This window comes from Leptidea sinapis, chromosome Z (genome assembly GCF_905404315.1).
Source record: "Leptidea sinapis chromosome Z, ilLepSina1.1, whole genome shotgun sequence".
Lineage (NCBI taxonomy): Eukaryota > Metazoa > Arthropoda > Insecta > Lepidoptera > Pieridae > Leptidea > Leptidea sinapis.
Genome location: NC_066312.1, coordinates 11,313,784 through 11,334,127, shown reverse-complemented (window position 1 = coordinate 11,334,127; position 20,344 = coordinate 11,313,784). Strand labels below are relative to the sequence as shown.

General features: G+C 36.8%; 1 protein-coding gene across 4 annotated transcripts in view; it reads left to right on the top strand.

The window, feature by feature from the left end:
- The first annotated feature begins 608 nt into the window (after positions 1-608).
- The window catches only part of LOC126979022 (CCR4-NOT transcription complex subunit 1-like), a 31,793-nt gene continuing 12,057 nt past the window's right edge, over positions 609-20,344 (top strand). For 2 of the 4 annotated variants that reach the window (XM_050828171.1, XM_050828173.1), the window contains exons 1-12: positions 609-1,027; positions 5,041-5,259; positions 5,895-6,078; positions 6,155-8,654; positions 8,873-10,325; positions 10,425-10,817; positions 11,349-11,525; positions 11,989-12,237; positions 15,686-15,991; positions 16,396-16,773; positions 18,382-18,528; positions 19,763-19,897. In XM_050828171.1, the coding sequence (XP_050684128.1) occupies positions 926-1,027; positions 5,041-5,259; positions 5,895-6,078; positions 6,155-8,654; positions 8,873-10,325; positions 10,425-10,817; positions 11,349-11,525; positions 11,989-12,237; positions 15,686-15,991; positions 16,396-16,773; positions 18,382-18,528; positions 19,763-19,897 (6,243 nt within the window). In that variant the 5' untranslated portion in view covers positions 609-925. Of the gene's footprint in view, positions 1,028-5,040; positions 5,260-5,894; positions 6,079-6,154; positions 8,655-8,872; positions 10,326-10,406; positions 10,818-11,348; positions 11,526-11,988; positions 12,238-15,685; positions 15,992-16,395; positions 16,774-18,381; positions 18,529-19,762; positions 19,898-20,344 lie in introns of all 4 variants that reach the window. The other 2 variants (XM_050828170.1, XM_050828172.1) reach the window with 1 other exon arrangement.

Here is a 20,344-nt window from a genome sequence, read left to right as displayed (position 1 = left end):
TATAGAATGAGTTTAGTACCTAATCAACATAAAACGCTGGAGAAAATTAAAGATACGTTAGCGTATTTTGTTATCATTGTTATAATAATGATCTTTTTTAATTTGCATCAAAATATATACTATGTGGCATTAATATTGCTGAATTTTTTTCATCAATATTGGAGTAACGTCGATGTCACTTCACTTACTCAGTAATACATCAGCTGTAAAACTAGCACACATGAATTCTAAACAGTTATTCCGTGCTCTGTTCGTTTTTTGAGGTATACAAAATTATATCCATTATTAGTAATAAATTTCGTGAATTTTCAATATTTTTTTATAGTTTGAAAGTTATCTACTACTATTTATGAAGGTATTGAGTTGACATAGTGTGTAAGTAGTAGTCTATCCTTCAATCCTGTTTCTATAATATATTAATTTATAATGTGGGTTTTTTTTGTTTAGCAGAAGGAACTATTCATGTTTGAAACATGAATAGTTCCTTCTATATTTTATGGCCTGAGCTGATAGCCTTGTTGCCAATCCTTTAAGAAAATTAAAAAAAAATATTATCGATTCAAGAGTTTGATAGTTGACACTATAGGAAAAATTATTCTTTGGTGGAAGTGTTGAAGTGTAAAGTACTGTGTTGGGCGTACTGCGTAGTTGAAATATACTATAATATTATATAGGTATATTCTCTTGTACTCCATACTGCGTAGTTGGAATTTTGAAATTTTATTTTTTACTTCTAATTGTTTGGGACTAGAAATATGTTTCTAATATTACAGTGATTCGTGATATAAAGTGGTGAATGGTGATGTTGACCTTAAGATTATCTTTATTTCGTTATGAGACTGTTGTAGCATATAAATTTAATATAAGCCGTCAGAAATCTAGAAAGCTTCAGCCATTTGAAGCTTTCAGATTGGTAAAGTGAACTATGAACCTAGACCCTTTATCGTTGAGCTTGTTAAAAATCAATAATCTCATCTCAAATTTAAACAAGAAGAACTTCAAGCAGACTAGTCAAGAGCTGTCACAGGTGAGAAAAATGCCTAAAAAATTATTAATTATAGTGTGATTGTCGCCATATTTTTCTGTCTTGGCCACGAGTTGGTTTCTTACGAGGGGCTTTGTCGTTGGAACTATTTTATTGATTGTGCTTTGATAAACTTATTGAGATTGCGCATGACTAGTTTTTGCTGCTTTTGTGAATATATCGATTAGTTCTTTCTTTTTGTTCTTTGGTATGTCTCAATACCGGATTGCCAACCTTCCCAATGTCGTAATTTGAAATCATTGCATTGTATTTGTAATAAAATATATCTTTTAGTATTTCATTGTGTTTTAAGGTAAAATTCGTTAACTATAAATGTACTACATTTAATTAAAATAAAAGTTTTTAATTTTTTTTTTACAATTACTAAAGATAAAGGATTAGATCAATCAACCAATGCCACTAGGTTGATTTGTGTTGTTTGCAAATAATCTAATCTTAAGAGAGTGGTTGTCAACCTGCACAATTGGGGAACCACCCCAAGGTGTCAAAGTTATTTTGTTCTACCCTAGTTCAGTTCTGCAGTATGAGTTTTAAATCTACAATTATGTGATCAAGTAAGTCATCAACCCACCACCACCGATAGCGCTCTGTGCATGGCCTACACACTGGCAGAGGAAACAGCTACGCATCTATTTCTCCATTGTTCAGGTATAGCAACCTACACGACTTAACATCTTGGCACCCCAAACAAACTTACGGAAGTATTTAGGAAGAATATGCGATTGCTAAGGTTTCTAGAGTAGTTGGGGTGGCAGGAATAACAAATATATTCACACACATGCAAAATAGGTGCACATATATCGAGTTGCGGAAATTCACCCGATTATACCATACAAAGTGATGGACCCGCACTATGCCTTACCAACTTTTGATTGAGCTGTGATTTTAGGTCACCAAGTCTGTGTCTAGCCTAAGATAATCTTACAGTTAATTTTACCTTTTGGATATTATTTTACCAACAGTTATCTGATTTTGACACTTGGCACAGATATTAACTACCTATGTATATCAAAATGAAACATGGTATAAGTAATGATTTTGAATAATAATATAAAATAGAAAAAAATGCTTTCAATTGCTATGATTTGTTATTTTATTATATAGTTTTGTGTTTTGCAGCAATTTGTCCAGAAAGTTAATAATTAATGAAATTTCCTTATGAAATTCATGTATAGAATAAGTTTTATCGTCATCAGCCAAAAGACATCTACTGCTGGAAAAGGGCGGAGGCCCAAAGATCTCAATGTCAATAGGTTCCGCACTGCCTTCATCCAAACTTTTCTGGTATCTTGACCCGATCATTGGTCTTGCGGGGGCCTACCAACACTACATCTTCTGGTGTGTCACCATTCGAGGACTTTCCTGATCCAGTAGCCATCTGTCCATTAAACTTTGTGCCCTGCCCACCGCCACTTCAGTTTCTCACTCATTTGGGCTTTCTTGGTGACTTCGGTTCTCCTACTAAGTTTAATACTATATATAATTTGTTTTTATGGATATTTACTAAGCAAGACTTGTATTTTTAGCGCGGGTTAGATGTAAATCATGTGGTGTTCCCTGATCAATTATCATATAATGTTAACTTTAATTAATCTTATATTTATAGTACAATGCAATGCTTATTTTACTTGCTATTGCTATTATTATATTTGCCAAGGAAATTTGATAGCACTTTCATTTCTTTAAAATTTTTTTGTGCAGTAATTTATTTTCATTAATCCTAAAATAAATTGTATATTTATGCATGTTATCTTAATGGCTCAATAAATAATAATTTTTTGACTCCATGCCTGCTGTATAGAAAAATCATGCAAAGTTTATCAAACTCCCATTCAGATGTTATAATTCCAGGGCTATATATATATGAATTTTATTAATTGTGAATATTTAAAGCTTAGCAGCGAATGTCTATAATATCATGCCATAAGCGCGGGCTTAAAATAAATGTACCCTTTTTTTTTTGCAATAATCATACTTTCCTGTTTAATCATCTTCAATTGTTGCTGGTCCAATATTATTAAGATAGTAATGTAACCTGTAAATAAAGTTTTATTGACTTTTTTAACTTATAAATATATTCCAAAATTGTTTGGAAGAAAAAATCTTATCCTCTATTAATCTTTAACTCAGATTTTTTGATGTCTTCTTTATACAGAGGTTCTACTGGACAAACATCATTGGAAGTTACAATATAATGATAATAACATTCACACACATACTTGGCTATGCAAATAAACTCATTTGCAAAAAAACGGGTGGTTTTATTTTTTTCTGTCCCCTTACCCCTAACGAGGTTTTTTAATAATTTGAGAATATAACTGACACATTTATGAAGTGTTGTAGTGTATAAAAAAGTATATTCCAAATTCAATGTAAGACATAGTGGGACTCTAACAAAAATTGCAATTAATTGTGTATAGTGGCGGGAATTGTTGATAGTTTTTAATAACTCTAAATTATTTTTAGATAATTATTATCGGATTGTCCTATTTCCTTGATATATTTAAGTCTTGAAATTATTTAGCAGTTTCGAAAATGGTTGATAGAACAATAACAGTGAGGAAAATTATAACACTACTTGAGGAAGTGTGTTATGTGTGTAGAGGCTAGATCTGAGTTGTTCGGAAGACTTAGCAACAATATCAAGAGACTGGTTCCATTAGTAAAGACATGGGTCTGGAAGAAAACCATGCACAGAAGCTCGAGATGACAGCTTCTGGGTGAACCAGGCATTGAGAAATCACAATTTTTCTTCTTAGCTTCGCTCGAAATTGTGGGACATGGACTCTAGAGGACTGGAGTATAGTATTATTCTCGGAAAAAGCCAGAATATCAATAAAGGGTGACAACTGACGTCGGTGAGTACTGCGATAGTGGGAATGTTTCGCAGAAGTTTGAAGAAGAAGCTCAATTATACCACCGTACCAGACCGAACGAAGTTAGTCTTCATAGAAGACAGCACTTTGAATGCACACCGGTATATATCAGAAGTCCGCCTTAACGGTTCTTGGAGAACTTGATTTTTATGGACAATAACCCCCATGCTCACCGTTCTGGCTATGTAGAAGCGTATATTCAAGAGGTCGTTGATTGAGATCGAGGTTGATTTGTCATTTGGATTGGCCAGCTCGAAGCCCTACCACAATCTCATAGAGCATATTTGAATTCTAATACAGAGATTTAAGATTGGTGTAGCCCGCTCAGCAAATCAGGGAGCTAAGGAATGTAATTGCTGCACAGTGGGAGCATATTGCACAAGAAACAATTAAGAATAGCATAGATAGCATGCCCAGACAAATAAAAGGTGTCATTTTAGCAAGAGGGGTCCACACTCAATATTAAACTTATACTTTTTATGTTAAAAGAAACTTAAGTTTTTAGCTTGATTTTTTACTTAATGAACAAACAGGCAACTAGCTGTTTAGACTTGACAGAAACTACTTTTTGCTTATTTATTTAAAGTATTATGATGATACAAGCTGGTTAGAATTATGAAATAAGCTAGAGATGCCAGTGAAACAGGCTATTTACCTAGGTGCCCGTTTTCTTGCAAAAGGGTACATAATATAAAAGAGTTATGTGAACGAAATACAAACTTGACAATAAGTCCATGTTAATATACATATACAAAATTTCACATGCTTACTGTTATCAACTTTGCATAGCATTTGCATATTATTATTTGTTGAGCCAAGATTGTCTTAAGCTGAGCTTGTTTTTCTGCAGGTTCATAGGTATATCTGACATACTAACAGTGCTAAAAATACATGTCTTGTCATGGGTGTCTCATGCTGTACCTCTGCACTTGTCCATTTTGAGGTTAGAAGTTAGCACATATTCATTTTCAGGATAATGTTCTGTTTTTTTTTTTTTTTTGCTTTATAGGTATCCCTTTAAATTATTTAAGAGATATTAACATAATATGTATTTGTACTAGTAACAAATTTTTCATTATTTCTCCACACAATGGTCTTAATTGAAATTTCTGAACACAGATTGTCAATGATCACGGATTTGAAGCTGAGAATCAAGTGCTAAAATGTCTTTTTACTGAAGTCATCAAGACATCTTGGGATAACGATCGAGCTGGATCTGCAAATAGTGGTGTGCACTCGTCCTTACTCACCCAAATACTGTCATCTGTTCTTAGTCATCCTGCAAAATCTACAGTGCTCTGCAGAACTGTTGACATCCCAGCACAGTCACTTCAGAAGGTTATATTATATTTGTAGTAAATAGTAAATTAGTATCAGTAAGTATTAAATGATGAGATATTTTGCTCTGAAGGATTTGATATTATATCGATTACAGAGCATTATGATATTAACTATTGTATTGATTCATGTGCATAATATTATTTTAACTTTAATGAAGAACTAAGAGCCATGTGTTACCTGATAATATTATGAGATTATTTTTTGTTAAAAATAAATGTACTTTTTTAATTTTTAATGTGGATATTATAGTATTAAAAAAGTTATAGATTTATTTTGAATATCCTCTTCCTTGATTTGAATTTTTAATATTATTTATAAGACATAAAAGGTAAAACGCCGGCAACAACCTGGTCTCACAGGAGAGTGTGGTCATAAGTGTTACCTTCTAATCATGTTACCTATATGCTCGTTTGTCCTCCTCTTCCATACAAAAAAATATCAGGAAAAAAGTGTATATGTGTATGATAAGTAGAGTCGCTTTGAAAAGTGATATTGGACACATCCTTAGCTTGATTATATTATTAAATACCTAAGTCATAATAAAATTAATAATTTAGCCTATCTGGCTACACCATAATTATTTTAGAATATTGGTCAGTATTTTAAAGTGACTATTCGAATTTTTATTGCAGACATTAAAGCCATCAAATACATTACTTGCTCGGATTGCAAGGTATCTCAAGTTAACTACAGCTCAAGATGTTGCCTTCTCATTGGTATTGAGAAGAAACTCTTCAAAGCCTGAGATATCAAATTTAGCGAAGCAGCACTTAAAAAAACGTTTCTTGGACTTAGTACAGTGTTATCTTGACGCAGGTACTATTCATAATGGTCCTATTATATATAGATAGTATTTAACTACTACTTATAATCACACAAATAATTTTTACAGAACGTGGACACCAAGCAGAGCGAGCTGGTCTGCAAGAATGCAGTCCTGAAGTTTTACAAACACTTTTGACTAGTCTCACACATGAAAACTTCAAACTAGCTGCTGTAACGAAGGATCTATTCCTGCAACGTTTACGAAGTGACTTTCCTCGTGAAGTGGTGCCTATAGTATTGGCGCCACTCTTATATCCAGACGATACGAAGTCGCCCCTTGTGGAAATGACTACAGCTAATGACCTTGCACCATCTATGATCGATAGTTCACTCTCTGATATTATTCGTGATGTTGGATATGGTTTGACAGTTTCTGTAGAAGAATGTAAAACACATATGATGAACTTTGGTGTTAGAGAACCTACAGCAATAGAAGTTGCTAGGATTATATCTCATATGGTTAGATATATCCCTCCTCCGCAGGAACCACCTCAGTTACAGAGTCCTGGTAATTTTTGGGTAAACCATGAAGCTAAAAAAGAAGCATCGCTGCCTTGTGATGGCTGGAATGCTGAAATATTTGTTCAGGCATTAAAGGAGTTGGCATCTAATTTAAACTGGAAGGAAGTTATCTTACAGTTGGATCATCCAGAATTCATTGTGCTTGATAGGCAAGGACTCAATTTACTATTCACCATACTACGCCTTGGCTTACAAAGTGCAGGATATCCATCAAATACTTTCCCTGTAGAATACTTGTGTCGTAGATGGACCAACTTAGACGGCCAGATGAGTCTTATTATAAATATTCTTAAACATCCAGATATTTTTAGCTTCGCTGATTTTCCATTCCATCCCGTGTCTATCGATCTACTGAAAGCTCCACCTGAAAGTGATAACAAGGAAGTGGCAACTTGGCGCTGTTTATATTTAGTCGAGTTGCTATTATATGCAGCCGAACGGGGATATTACTTACAAATCCATGAGCTATTTAAGTTTCCATTACAACATTGTCCTGACATCTTGCTACTTGCTTTGCTACAAATCAGTTTACCAACAATAACATTATTCCGGCAAGAGTTATTGACAACGTTGATTCCGATATTTCTGGGCAATCATCCAAATTCTGGAATTATTCTTCAACATGCTTGGCATACTCAAAACCCTAATGTAAAGCCAATAATAATGCATTCAATGGCTGACTGGTACATACGCGGTGATTGCGACCAGTCAAAGTTATCAAGAATATTGGATGTTGCACAGGACCTCAAGGCGCTATCCATGCTATTGAATGTACAGTCATTTCCATTTATCATAGATTTAGCATGCTTAGCATCTCGGAGGGAGTATCTGAAGCTTGATAAATGGCTCACGGATAAAATAAGAGATCATGGTGAACCGTTCGTCACTGCAATGGTGAAGTTCCTGCAACGCAGATGTCCACCAGTAATGGGAAAGATGCCTGAAGAGCAGATACCTAAGGCTGCACAATTGCCACCAGAAACGATTGCTACCATGGTTGCCTGCTTACAACTTTGTATACCAAATGTACAGCTAGAACTGCAAGAGGCTATCTATGCTCTAATAACAAACTGTCAAACACTTTTAATGAGCAAAGCGAGGCCGAACTTAGTAGCGCGTCCACTCACGAGAGTAATTGAGACACCGTTTAATCCTGCTTTAGCTGGACAACTTTACACACCGCTTGTGGATCCAATGACAAATTTAGCGACTAATATGACAAATCTGAATCTTGGAGGTCCTTCGAATGCGCCTTTCGCTATGCCTGGAACTCTAGGACCTTTAGTAGCGGCCCCTGGTTCACCTTCCCGATTAATGGCACCAGGACCTAACAGTCCTTTTACTATGATGCCTATGCAACATAATCCAAACATAGCCGGTATGGGTATACCGAGAATGCCAACTGGGCCAACAATGGACAAACTTAGAATGCCAGATCCCATGCATTTCCCGGATATGATGCCCAATGTTTCGAAAGAAATTGAAGACGAAGCAAATGGATACTTTCAGCGCATTTACAACCATCCCCCTCATCCTACCCTGTCTATAGATGAGGTTCTCGATATGTTGAAAAAGTTCCAAGACTCACCCAACAAAAGGGAGCGAGAAGTTTTTTCATGTATGTTGCGTAATCTGTTTGAGGAATACAGATTCTTTCCGCAATATCCAGATAAAGAGTTGCATATAACAGCTCAGCTGTTCGGTGGAATTATTGAAAAGGGTCTTGTGCCTAGTTATGTGTCTTTGGGACTTGCTCTGCGATTTGTATTAGATGCATTAAGGAAACCAGAGGGAACTAAAATGTATTATTTTGGCATAGCTGCTTTAGATAGATTTAAGTCGAGACTTAAAGATTATCATAAATATTGTGAACATGTAAGGGCAATACCACATTTTGGTGAATTCCCTCCGCATTTGATTGAATACATTGAATACGGCCTTCAGAGTCAAGAGCCGCCAACAAAACCCCAAGGTGCAGTGCTGCCAGCGACTTTAGCTGCTATGTTAAACCAAGTCACAGTCGTTACTGTAACTGCACCCTACAGGTAAATATTATGTTATTTGTATGTTATAAATTATACAAAAAAAACTATATTTCTTAGTAATGCTATACTGTCACGCCGCGCTGATAAGCCTTTTATATCTAACAAGCCTTGCCACAGCTCCCTCTATTTCTTAAAAAATAGGAATTTATATTATATTAATATTTTGACTAAAAATTATTTTTGTATTTATTGTAAATGTATTTTTTAAACTGTTGCAGAACAATTGTGGCGCCTAATCCAATAAGTGTTATGTCTAAAGTTGCTCATTGCATTGCTGGTGGTATAGGAAGCCGCCCTTCTATTGCAAATGCTACAAATATCGACACATTGTTAACTGCCACAGACAAAACGGACAAGTTGAATGCACCACCAGAAGCTATTCAAGACAAAACAGCATTCATATTCAACAATCTGAGTCAGCTTAATTTGCAACCTAAATGTGATGAACTCAAAGAGATAATTACTGAAGAGTTTTATCCATGGCTTGCTCAGTATCTTGTCATGAAGCGTGCTTCAATCGAACTGAACTTCCACGCTCTTTATTCAAATTTTCTCGATGTGTTAAAAATACGGGAAATGAATAGACTTGTGACGATTGAAACTTACCGGAATATTAGAGTCTTACTGCGGTCCGATAAAGGAATAGCTAACTTCTCCGATCGATCTCTACTGAAGAACCTCGGTCATTGGTTAGGCATGCTAACCTTATCTCGCAACCAACCAATCCTTCAAATAGACCTCGATCTCAAAGTACTTTTACTTGAAGCTTATCACAATGGCCAAGAAGACCTGTTATATGTGGTGCCATTTGTTGCCAAGATCTTAGATTCTTGCGCTAAAAGCACTGTATTTAAGCCACCAAATCCCTGGACTATGGCTTTGATGAATGTTTTGGCAGAGTTACACCAAGAACCAGAATTAAAATTAAATTTAAAGTTTGAAATAGAAGTACTTTGTAAAAACCTCGGTCTTGATATCCAGAACTTGAAACCAACTCTATATTTGAAGGATCCAGAAAAAATACGAACTATTGAGTTTCAACTGTCGCCACCAAAAGAACAAGCACAAATAGCTCAACCTCAACCTCAACCTCAACCACAACCTCAACCTCAACAAAGTATGATTCCTATGAATCAAAATATGGTTCAGGCCCCACATTTACAGATGATGCCTCCACAAGTTCAGATGCTACCGCTTGATGATTTATCCGGAGCTGATCTGACGGCACCAGGCGGCTTGATGAATGATCCAGCCATGATGGGAATTATTGGAATTCCAGAACCAAGATTTAACTACCTTGATGTGAATGTATCGACAACTTCAGCATTTCAGCAGAAAATTTGCTTAAATCCACACATTATTTTGTTTCAAAGCTATCCGCATTTAAAACAGTTAGTAAAGCCAGCAATCGAGCGATCTATCCAGGAATGGATTCATCCAGTCGTCGATAGATCGATAAAGTATGCGCTGACGACGTGTGAGCAAATAATCAGGAAAGACTTTGCCTTTGACCCGGATGAAGTACGAATGCGGACAGCTGCTCATCACATGATGCGCAATCTGACTGCAGGGATGGCTATGATCACATGCAGGGAACAGATTATAAATACCCTTACGGCAAACTTCAAAGCGGCATTTATACCCGCCCTCTTACCAGCCGTCCCTCAACAGGTAAAATATTTGAATTCATTTATAACAAATACTATGTTTAGTAAATAATTTGAAAAAATTTTTATACTTAATGATTTAAAGAATATTTGCTTTTCAAAGGAAATCATTGACAATGCAGCAGCAATTGTCGCTGCCGAAAATATGGAATTGGCTTGCGCTTTTATACAAAAGACAGCAGTTGAAAAGGCTTTACCCGAACTTGACAAGAGGCTCATGAATGACTTTGAAGTGAGGAAGATTGCCAGACAAGAAGGCAGGAGATATTACGATGCGATCATACTCAGCTACCAAACAGAAAGGATTCCAGAGAGAGTACAATTACGCATGGGTGGCCCGGCTGAGAGTCAGATCGCTGTGTATGATGAATTTGCTTGCAATATACCCGGGTTCATGCCTTTACGAGACGTGGCAATGTTTATGCCTAAACAAACTCCTCAGGATCAACTAGCCCAAATAACATACGGCCAAATAATGAGTCAGGGCCAATTTGGTGTAAGTATACTGAAAATCATTAACATGAATATCACTTTTAAAATTTGCAGGTAGTAACTTTGTAATGCCATGAATATTATATGCACGACTATACTGTATAGTGGCCTAACTACATATATTTATAAATTTATTTTATTTTTTACACTTTTATTTATAATATTATATATTTTTAGACTGACATACTTCCATTATGAATTTGAATATGAATGAATGCATTATTCGACATGCATCAGTCCTATCATATTGGCTGTTCTTATTCTTATTACTTTTAACCTGGCCGGTACAGCTTCGATCTGAAATGAATCACTTAAATTTAGGCTTCTAACGCATTCGCGGCCATTGCCGTGACGGGCTGTTAATTCTGGGATATGAAAGCAATTGTAATGAGCGACCAGCTGCCATGTGGACGTCGCTAACTGGCCGCCGAGTGCGTTGACGCTCTTACTGTAATAACCTGTGAAATGACGATCAAGATCGGCGTTATGTGCTGCTGCGACTGGTCATAAGTATATAAGAAAATACACTATTCAGGTATACGGCAACGACGAAATGGGCGCTCTAATAAACACTGCGGAGATGTTCATCAGCAGTGCCCTTGCTTCTCAGTCATTAGCAGTACAAGCTACGCACATGCACGCTCTCCTCGAGTGTCTTTTGATGGCTAGGAGGAGCTGTGACCTCGTCTCCGGTTTTGCGCTCTTACAAAGGGTAAGTAGGAAAGTTTCTAAACAATGCATGTGTAAAACCCCCATTATTTTAAGAAATAATAATTGTCCATACATCTGAAATTGGAAAATTAAGATGAGTAAATCTTTTTTTTTTAATATTAAATAATATATTACTATGGTTTAATAACTCATCGTCTACACCAAGGGTATATAACATATTCGATAAGTTTTAAATATGTTTTTTCGTTCAATTTGCATGATGATGCACTAGATGATTTTAGCGGACCTACTTATTGTCTCCAATTTTTCTAGTCTGAATAAAAGATTTAATATTTAAACATAAGTTTTAAATAATACAGTTGTATTATTTAATTCATTATTTTTTTATTAAAATTTTAAAATTGTTTTATTAAATCTGAAGTCGTAAGCCGAAGATAATAAGCTCGTTCTTTATTTTTTCAATCAATATTTTTTTTCGTTTACTTACAATTTTGTTACTCTAGGCCGTTGACGGACTACTGGACAGCCACACTCCCCACCAAAGCTCAAGCCCTGAGCACATTGATATGATGAACAGATATCGCGATACCCACCTTCGCGTTCTCAAGCTCCTGGAAGAGTCGAGGCTCTATGGTCCCGCGTGGACTACCAATCAGATCACCTGCTACGTCTCGGAATGCAGAGACGAGCTCAAGTACAACTTGGAAGCTGTTGATTGTCTGATACGCAATCGTTTGATTAACATGCCACAAGTAAGACCATTGCACATATTTTAGCATTTTACTAGCTGACCCAGCAAACGTTGTATTGCCATATAAAGTAATAAAAAAACTTCAATAATAAAATATTTTGGGGTATAAAAAACAGATGACGACCGATTCTCAGACCTACCCAATATATTGTAAATAAAATTTATCGTAATACGATAATCATTAAATTCAATTGCCATCTTGCAACTCTATTGCGTATCTGTGGATGGAAGAGAACAATATTAAAATCGCGATACATAAATAGGTGTTGATCGTAGAAACCGGTGAAAATTTGATGTTGTATGTATTTTTTAATGTTGAATCATAATAAAATTAAACAAAATTGTCCAAAAATTAAAAAAAAAATGTTAAGGGTGAACAACCGTTATCACTTAGGGGTATGAAAAATAGATAGTAGCCGATTCTCAGACCTACTGAATATGCATATAAAATTTTCTAAAAATCAGTAAAGCCGTTTCGGAGGAGTAAGGTAACTAAGGAGTAAGGAAAAAGGTAATATTGTGACACGAGAATTTTATATATAAGATATTTATTAATGATATTATTTTTGAATATAATTATGTCTAAAATATTATAAAAAGAGCACATAAAAGGCAATTCATTGAAACTTTTTAGTAATTAAGTTAGAACAATTGAAAGTTTTACAGTTCTGTTAGTTTTTTAGTTTACACAAGCGCAGACTTAAATTCTAGGCAGCTAACTTGTCAGGGAGTAACTATTAACATTAACAGGATATCGCTATAATTAATATTACCCAAATAGTTAAGAGTGATCGAATTTTTTTCTGATAAATGGTCAACCTGGATGGCTCTTAGGTATGTTAAGAACCAATAAGGTTCGATATTTTTTTGGGTTTCGTACTCGATGGGCTAACAACAGCACTACCTATGATTACTATGACACCGCTGTGTGTCCGAGTGTCCGCGGGCTGTATCTCATTTACCAGAATAGTGAGCTAAAATATAGCCAAAATAAGAATAGTTACCGCCATTCAAATTAAATCATTAGTTCTCCTACAAAAGTATTTAATAAGCATGTTTACCAGTGGGAGGCTTTTTTTTTTATATGAGAGGGGGCAAACGGGCAAGAGGCTCACGGGATAGGGAGAGGTGAGGCAACCGCCCATGGACATCCGCAACAACAGGTGTGTCAAGAAATGCGTTGCCAGCCTTTAAGGTGGGAGTATGCTTTTTTATTGAAGGTCCCTAAGTCGTATCTGTTCGGGAAGACCGCTGCAGGTAGTTGATTCCACAAAGTGGCTGTGCGAGGCAAGAAATTTCGAACAAAACGCGCGGTTGTGGAATGCCAGACGTCTACGTGATGCGGATGGTACTTTGCACGTAATGTCCGTGACGGAATTCGGCCGCTGGAATCAACCCGAACAGTTCCTCTGAGCACTCCCCGTGATAAATGCGGTAGAAGATGCAGAGAGAACCCACATCTCTACGTAATGATGGAGAATCAAACCGATCGGAGATGACTTGATCGTCGATGATTCGAGCCGCTCTTCGTTGTATGCGGTCAAATGGAAGAAGCTGGTACTGGGGAGCACCCGCCCAGAGGTGAAAACTACTCCATGTGAGGCCGAATTTGCGTCTTATAAAGTTGCAGGCGGTGGCTTTTAGTGAAGTACTGTCTCGCCTTACTGAGTACACCAAGCTTTTTAGAGGCCAGTTTGGCCTTCTCTTCCAAGTGACCACGGAACTGAACGTCGCTCGATATATCGACGCCAAGTATGCCAATACAGGCTGTGGCAGTTAGAGGAGTGATCTCGAATCGAGGGGATACGACAAAGGGAGACTTTTTAGTGGTGAACGCACAAACTTGTGTCTTCTTGGGGTTGAATTGGACTAAATTATGTCGGCCCCATTCCGAGACTTTGCAAAGCATAGTCTCGATTTCAGACACAAGTTTGTTCCGGTTCTCGTCGCCGCTATCCCGGGACATGTTGGCACGGCCGGTGTAGGAAGCATACCCTGTGCTGTCTGCATAGCAATGAATATTGCTGATTTGCAGCATATCATTGATATGCAGAAGAAACAGCGTAGGGGATAGCACGCAGCCTTGCGGGTCACCAGCGTTTATGGCTTTTAATTTGGATAATATACTGTGGAACTTGATGCTCCAATCGGCCAAAAAGCTAGTGACCCGAAGCCCATAGGATGGCAGTTTTGCTATAAGCGCTTTAGGCCACACCCGATCGAAGGCCTTCGCTATGTCCAAACTCACCGCCAACGCCTCTCCCTTCGACTCAACCGCTTGCGCCCATTTATGGGTGGTATGCAAGAAGATCACCAGCTGAGCGATCCTGACGGAAACCGTACTGGCAGTCGCTGATCAGCTGGTGCCCCTCTAGGTATCCCAAGAGCTGGCGGTTGATGATCGACTCCATTACTTTGGAGAAAATGGAGGTAATGGCAATGGGGCGGTAGTTGGACGGATCTGAGCGTACACCTTTCTTAGGGATCGTTGGCACTAAAGCCGCCTTCCATAATTTCGGGACTACGCCTGATGAGTAGGAGAGCCGGAAAAGACGGGTAATGACCGGCGCCAGTTCCGGAGCACATGTCCGCAGCACTATCGGGGGAATGCCATCGGGCCCGCTCGATTTGTGAATGTCCAAGGTGAGAAGCGCCTTAAGCACGGCACTATGCCAGATTTTTACCTCCGGCATATATATATCGCACCGCGGAATATGCGGTGGTGGTGCACCTTGGTCATCCAGAGTCGAGTTGGTCGCGAAGAAGGTGCCCAGGAGATCAGCTTTCTCTTTCGCGTCATGGGCCAGCGAGTCATCATCCCTGTGCAGTGGCGGAATGGCTGGCTGACAGAAGTTTCCTTGCACAGCCTTGGCGAGCGACCAGAACGCACGAGTTCTCGAGGGAAGGCGTGCAAGTCTCTCGCCAATTCTGCCAATGTGCTTCGACTTCGCGTCAGCAATAACTCTTTTGAAGGACCTGGAGGCATGATTGAAGTGTTTTTTAAGTTCGCTGGAATTGGCTCCTTTGCACAGGAAGCCGACTAGATTATGGGTACCACAACGGCGTCTATTTCTGCCGTGAAGCAGTAATGTGTAAGCATTACTGTGTTTCGGTCTGAAGGGCGCCGTAGCTAGTGAAATTACTGGGCAAATGAGGCTTAACATCTTATGTCTCAAGGTGACGAGCGCAATTGTAGTGCCGCTCAGAATTTTTGGGTTTTTTGAGAATCCTGAGCGGCACTGCATTGTAATGGGCATGGCGTATCAATTACCATCAGCTGAACGTCCTGCTCGTCTCGTCCCTTATTATCATAAAAAAAAAATGTTGCGTTCTCTCTTCTACGAAGGTACGAAACCCTTTGCGCCTACTCGCACGTAGTTTTTACATTACATGATAATTTATCAAATTTAAGCCGATCCAAGACTAAGTTTTAAAATAAATGGTTTTAGTACGATCTTGCCTTGGCGCATCTAATGGACAATGGAAACAACTACGTTGCTGTGGCGTTTGCGATGCAACTCGTTCAAGTTTATCTCGTTGACGACAGAAACAACGTTTACGCGAACGAATCCGACCTGTACCATACTACAGAGACTTTGGTTAGAATGATGTCTAACCCCCGCCACCCGCCACCTGAAGGCTTGGCGTCACTGATCGAAGCTGTTCGCATTAATCAGGATCCCAGTACATATCTTGGAGAGAAGTCACCATTGGGACCCACTTCACATATACATACAGGAATTATGCAAGTTACAGTAAGTTTACAGACCTAATTTATTTAATGAATTCTCATTCGACACTTGTTTGCTCTAAACTTTTGCTGATACACAATTTTTTTTTTAATTTAGGGTTTTGACAAAACATTTTCGTGGTAAATGGTAGCCCTCGATTTTACACTTCAGGAATCAAAATCTATTTTTGTCATAGTATATAGCAAAGATGTATATGCGTAGTATTATATGACGTCAGTGATCATACTGGCTGACTGATTACCAAACGGTAATAATTTGGATTTTTTTTTTTTTTAATGTCTGCTTAGACCTGACTTCGCCATGATCCATACCTGTCCCCATATTAATGAGCGGATATAACATAAACAGCAATAATATATTTAAAAATATTTGGTTAAACCGACAAAATATGTGAATTAAATTTCCAGAACCGCGAGTACGATGACCCTCCAGGCCTGCAGGAGAAAACTGACACTTTACTCCTCGAATGGCGTAACGTTCTAATGAGTCCACTTACAGAAATTGAAATTGCCCAGAACTTCAATATTTATGTACACCGAATGAATATGAACGGAATTCTCAAATCGGACGACATGATCTCCCGTTTCTTCAGAATTTCAACTCAACGTTGTATAGAAAATGTCTATCAACTTTTGAACGAGGATAAGCAGAACCCTCCCAACGTGCCAACGAAGAGGGAGAAATACTACACGGCTTGCGATTCCTTTATCAAGCTTGTGTCAATGCTCATCAAGAACACAGCAGAAGCTGGCAATCCGACCCCCAAGCTGAATTTATTAAACAAGGTAAGTTATGTGCACTTATCCATTTCTTATTTTGAAGTGATAACCCTCACTCCTCACCCCTCGGGTTCATAAATTGTGGTTACAAATTTAATATTTCTAAGTGCACTGTACAATGCCATATCCTATGATTTTTTGAACACGTTTCGTGACGTGTTATGATGTAGGTACAGTTTTCAATAATAAATTAAATAGAAATTGTTTCTCTTAATAAACCAGCACCAAATATTACTTAACTTAATTGAAGCATCTTTAAGATATTTGTGTTGGTGAAAAATGTGTAATAATAAGTATTGGTATGTATATTGGTTCTGTTTTCGTTTTGATAGCATAATATAAGATTTAATATAGGTATATTAATTATATATATTATGGGAAAGTTACTATGTAAATAAAAAAAACAACACTGTCAAGACACATCGAAAATACCGGACATTAAGCAGATCTGAATATCTGTTTTACGATACAGTTTTAAATAATATAAATATGTGCTTAATAGATTCAATAGAGACAAGAAATGGCAAACGTTACTTGCGTAATATGAACTTAAAAAAAATGTGTAAAACCTTGCATTAATAATATGTGGTGAAAACATACCGTGATGTAGGTACTCTCTTCCCATTACGAAAAGGATCATACAAATATAAATGTTATATCAAATATTTACTTACCTATTATAGTCCTTGTGATAGTTAAAATAGAATGTATTTTTAAAAAAATCTGGTATTATTTATGCACACACTACACAAAACCATATAAATATGTCAAAACATGAACAAGCGGCCAGTGGACACTACTCACACGTCCCAGATCTCAATGGTCCGGAGCATGTGTGATGAATGATTGTAAAAGTGCAACGTTTCGCGTGGTTGTATGAAGCTTAGTCTCTGTACCGTTTTATTTGCTCTTGTGGCGATATAGTCGGTAAAATACTATTGTCAGTTTATTTGTAAACATTTTGCATATTCTTGGTTTATTCTCAGATATTACTTATAAACAGAAATAAACTTTTAATCGTATTCTTATTGCACTCTTATAGTTTTTCATTGCAGTATACAATATATCGATATGATAATAATTATCTTATTATATCCATAGACATTTCATGTAAATATAATTATGAAATTCATAGAAATATTGTACGAAAAATATTTTAAGTTCCAACTTATCTCCCGAATATGAACGGTAATCGAATGACTCAATGAATACTTATAGTAAATTTAATACTTTTATGGTTTTCCCATGGATACCATTGTCAGATCTGGACCAAATGGCAAAGGGACCGCACGGGAAGCACCAGCTTTCTATAACTAATTTCTAAACATAAGAATCGTTCTCGAATAACAGCCCGAAAAATCTCGTGAAGCACTAGGTGTGTCTAATGCATACATCTATATTTATGAATGCAACTTATTTGGTAATTATTAATATTTTATCGTACAAGAGATAAGCGCAGCAATGCCTGAAGAAAAATATAAAGCAGTATGTATTATATAAAAATTAGTCTTAATGTATACTAAAATCTATCATAATCTTTTCATGACTACAGTAGCTTACTAGGCAGAAGATTGGCATGTAGCAGTGTTTTATATTCATATATGATTTTTGCAGATTCTTGGTATAATAGTCGGGTGCTTGCTGCAAGATCACGAGGAGCAGGGTCGCAACTTCCAGCAGTTGCCTTATCACAGATTGTTGCTTATTCTGTTCCTTGACATGAACACGGCGGAGCCTGTATTGGAGAATATGAACTATCAGGTCAGAACTGAAAATAGTCGCGAGTGTCAGTGTAAGGATTGTAGCACATTTATATATAGCACCGGTGCCGCATAATAAGTCACACCAACACCCATACAACCACACTCGCACAAATACCACGTGTTATTATAAATCCGTTATTAGAAGTAAGTTCAACTATAGTATTATACTTCAGACCTTAATAATAAATTTTACGGGGAAGTATTAAGCGAAATAAGTGTGGGTTAACTGATTGTAGATGACTCACAGCTTCTTCTTACAGTTGGATGCCTTGATGTACCACACATCAATTACATTACACTCTATCTACAACGCAATGAGGATGGTAAATAAAGTTGTAGTGGGCCTTTATATTGAATCATAGATTCATCTTTTGAGCAAACACTTCAAATCTCAGTTGATACATTGCTTTTAGGAAGATCATTATTGTTTGTTTTCAAAGTACTTTACGCATTGTGATATCCACAGAAGTAATGCATATTATGTAAAGCTGTCTTGTTTTATAGCAATTTTTAACAATATTTACTGTGAGTGGCGAAGGGTGATGAGAGATTAAAGGAATTTCACCCATTCTTAAATTTCAATGATCATGCATGATTAGAATAGAATTAAAAACACTTAGCAACAAAAAACACACAACACATATATTACATTAAATATTAATTAAAATCTTATAATACTAAATATTTAATTTAGGTAACGAAAATTATTTAAATCCAAAAAAAATAAGAACTTATCGGCACGTGCTTCCCTGCTAAACGGAGCTGACCCAGTACATAGTTGTCTAAGTACAGACGACACCAACACAACAAAAAAGCTGAAAACCAGTTTCAGCAGCCCCCCGTGACACTTGGAGTTGACATTTGCAGTAGTCTTCCCATTGTAATTAAAAGAAATAAAAGGCATTTATTTTCTCAAAATGGAGATTTTCTCTTTTTGATGTTATTTCTAATATATTATAGTATCTACTAATACTGCTTCGGAAACAAAAGGCGCTCTGAGAGAGAAGAAGTGGCGCAAGAAACTCTCCCAGCATTCTTTTTTTGCGCTCTTGATAAAATATACAATATTGTACTGTCATTGCTAATTAATTTGTGTATTAAAGGGAATGAATGAGTATTATAGTGTTATTAAATAAAAATAAATAATTGTCATAATTACTAAATCATATTATGATTTGTACGTTAATGTATATAAGACAGATTAGAATTCTAAACTATTTTCGTTTCAACAGGTTCTAACAGCGTTTTGCCACACGTTCCGTATTATAAAACCAAGTGTTGCGCCAGGGTTCTGTTATGCCTGGCTGGAGCTAGTTGCCCACAGGGCATTCTTGAACAGAGTATTGGCTGTGACTCCACAACAAAAGGTAATACCCCCATTTATTTATTCGTTGACCCCATTATTACTAGCTGACCCGACAGACGTTGTTCTGTATACAACGTGAACCAGAAAGGGTATAACATCCCTTCAATGGTACGTTATTTGGGTCATATGCAATGGTATGGTGATGTTTAAGTTTTAATAAATAAATAAAAAAAAGAAAAAGACTTCACTACGAAATAAAAATATTATTTTTCGATTTCTTTTCTTAGACAACCCTAAATTTAAAGAGACTGCCACTTTTAGGCGGGGCCTTTGTTTATAAACAGAATGAGGTCACCTACCTATGGACTTAAACATAAAAATAATCTATGATTAAGGAGTATGCACACTACATGAAATGTGGCTTGTGTCTATGTTATTATTCATTCATTTTTACTTCCTGTTATTGAAACAAATAAACAAAATAAGAAATTACATAACATTACACAGT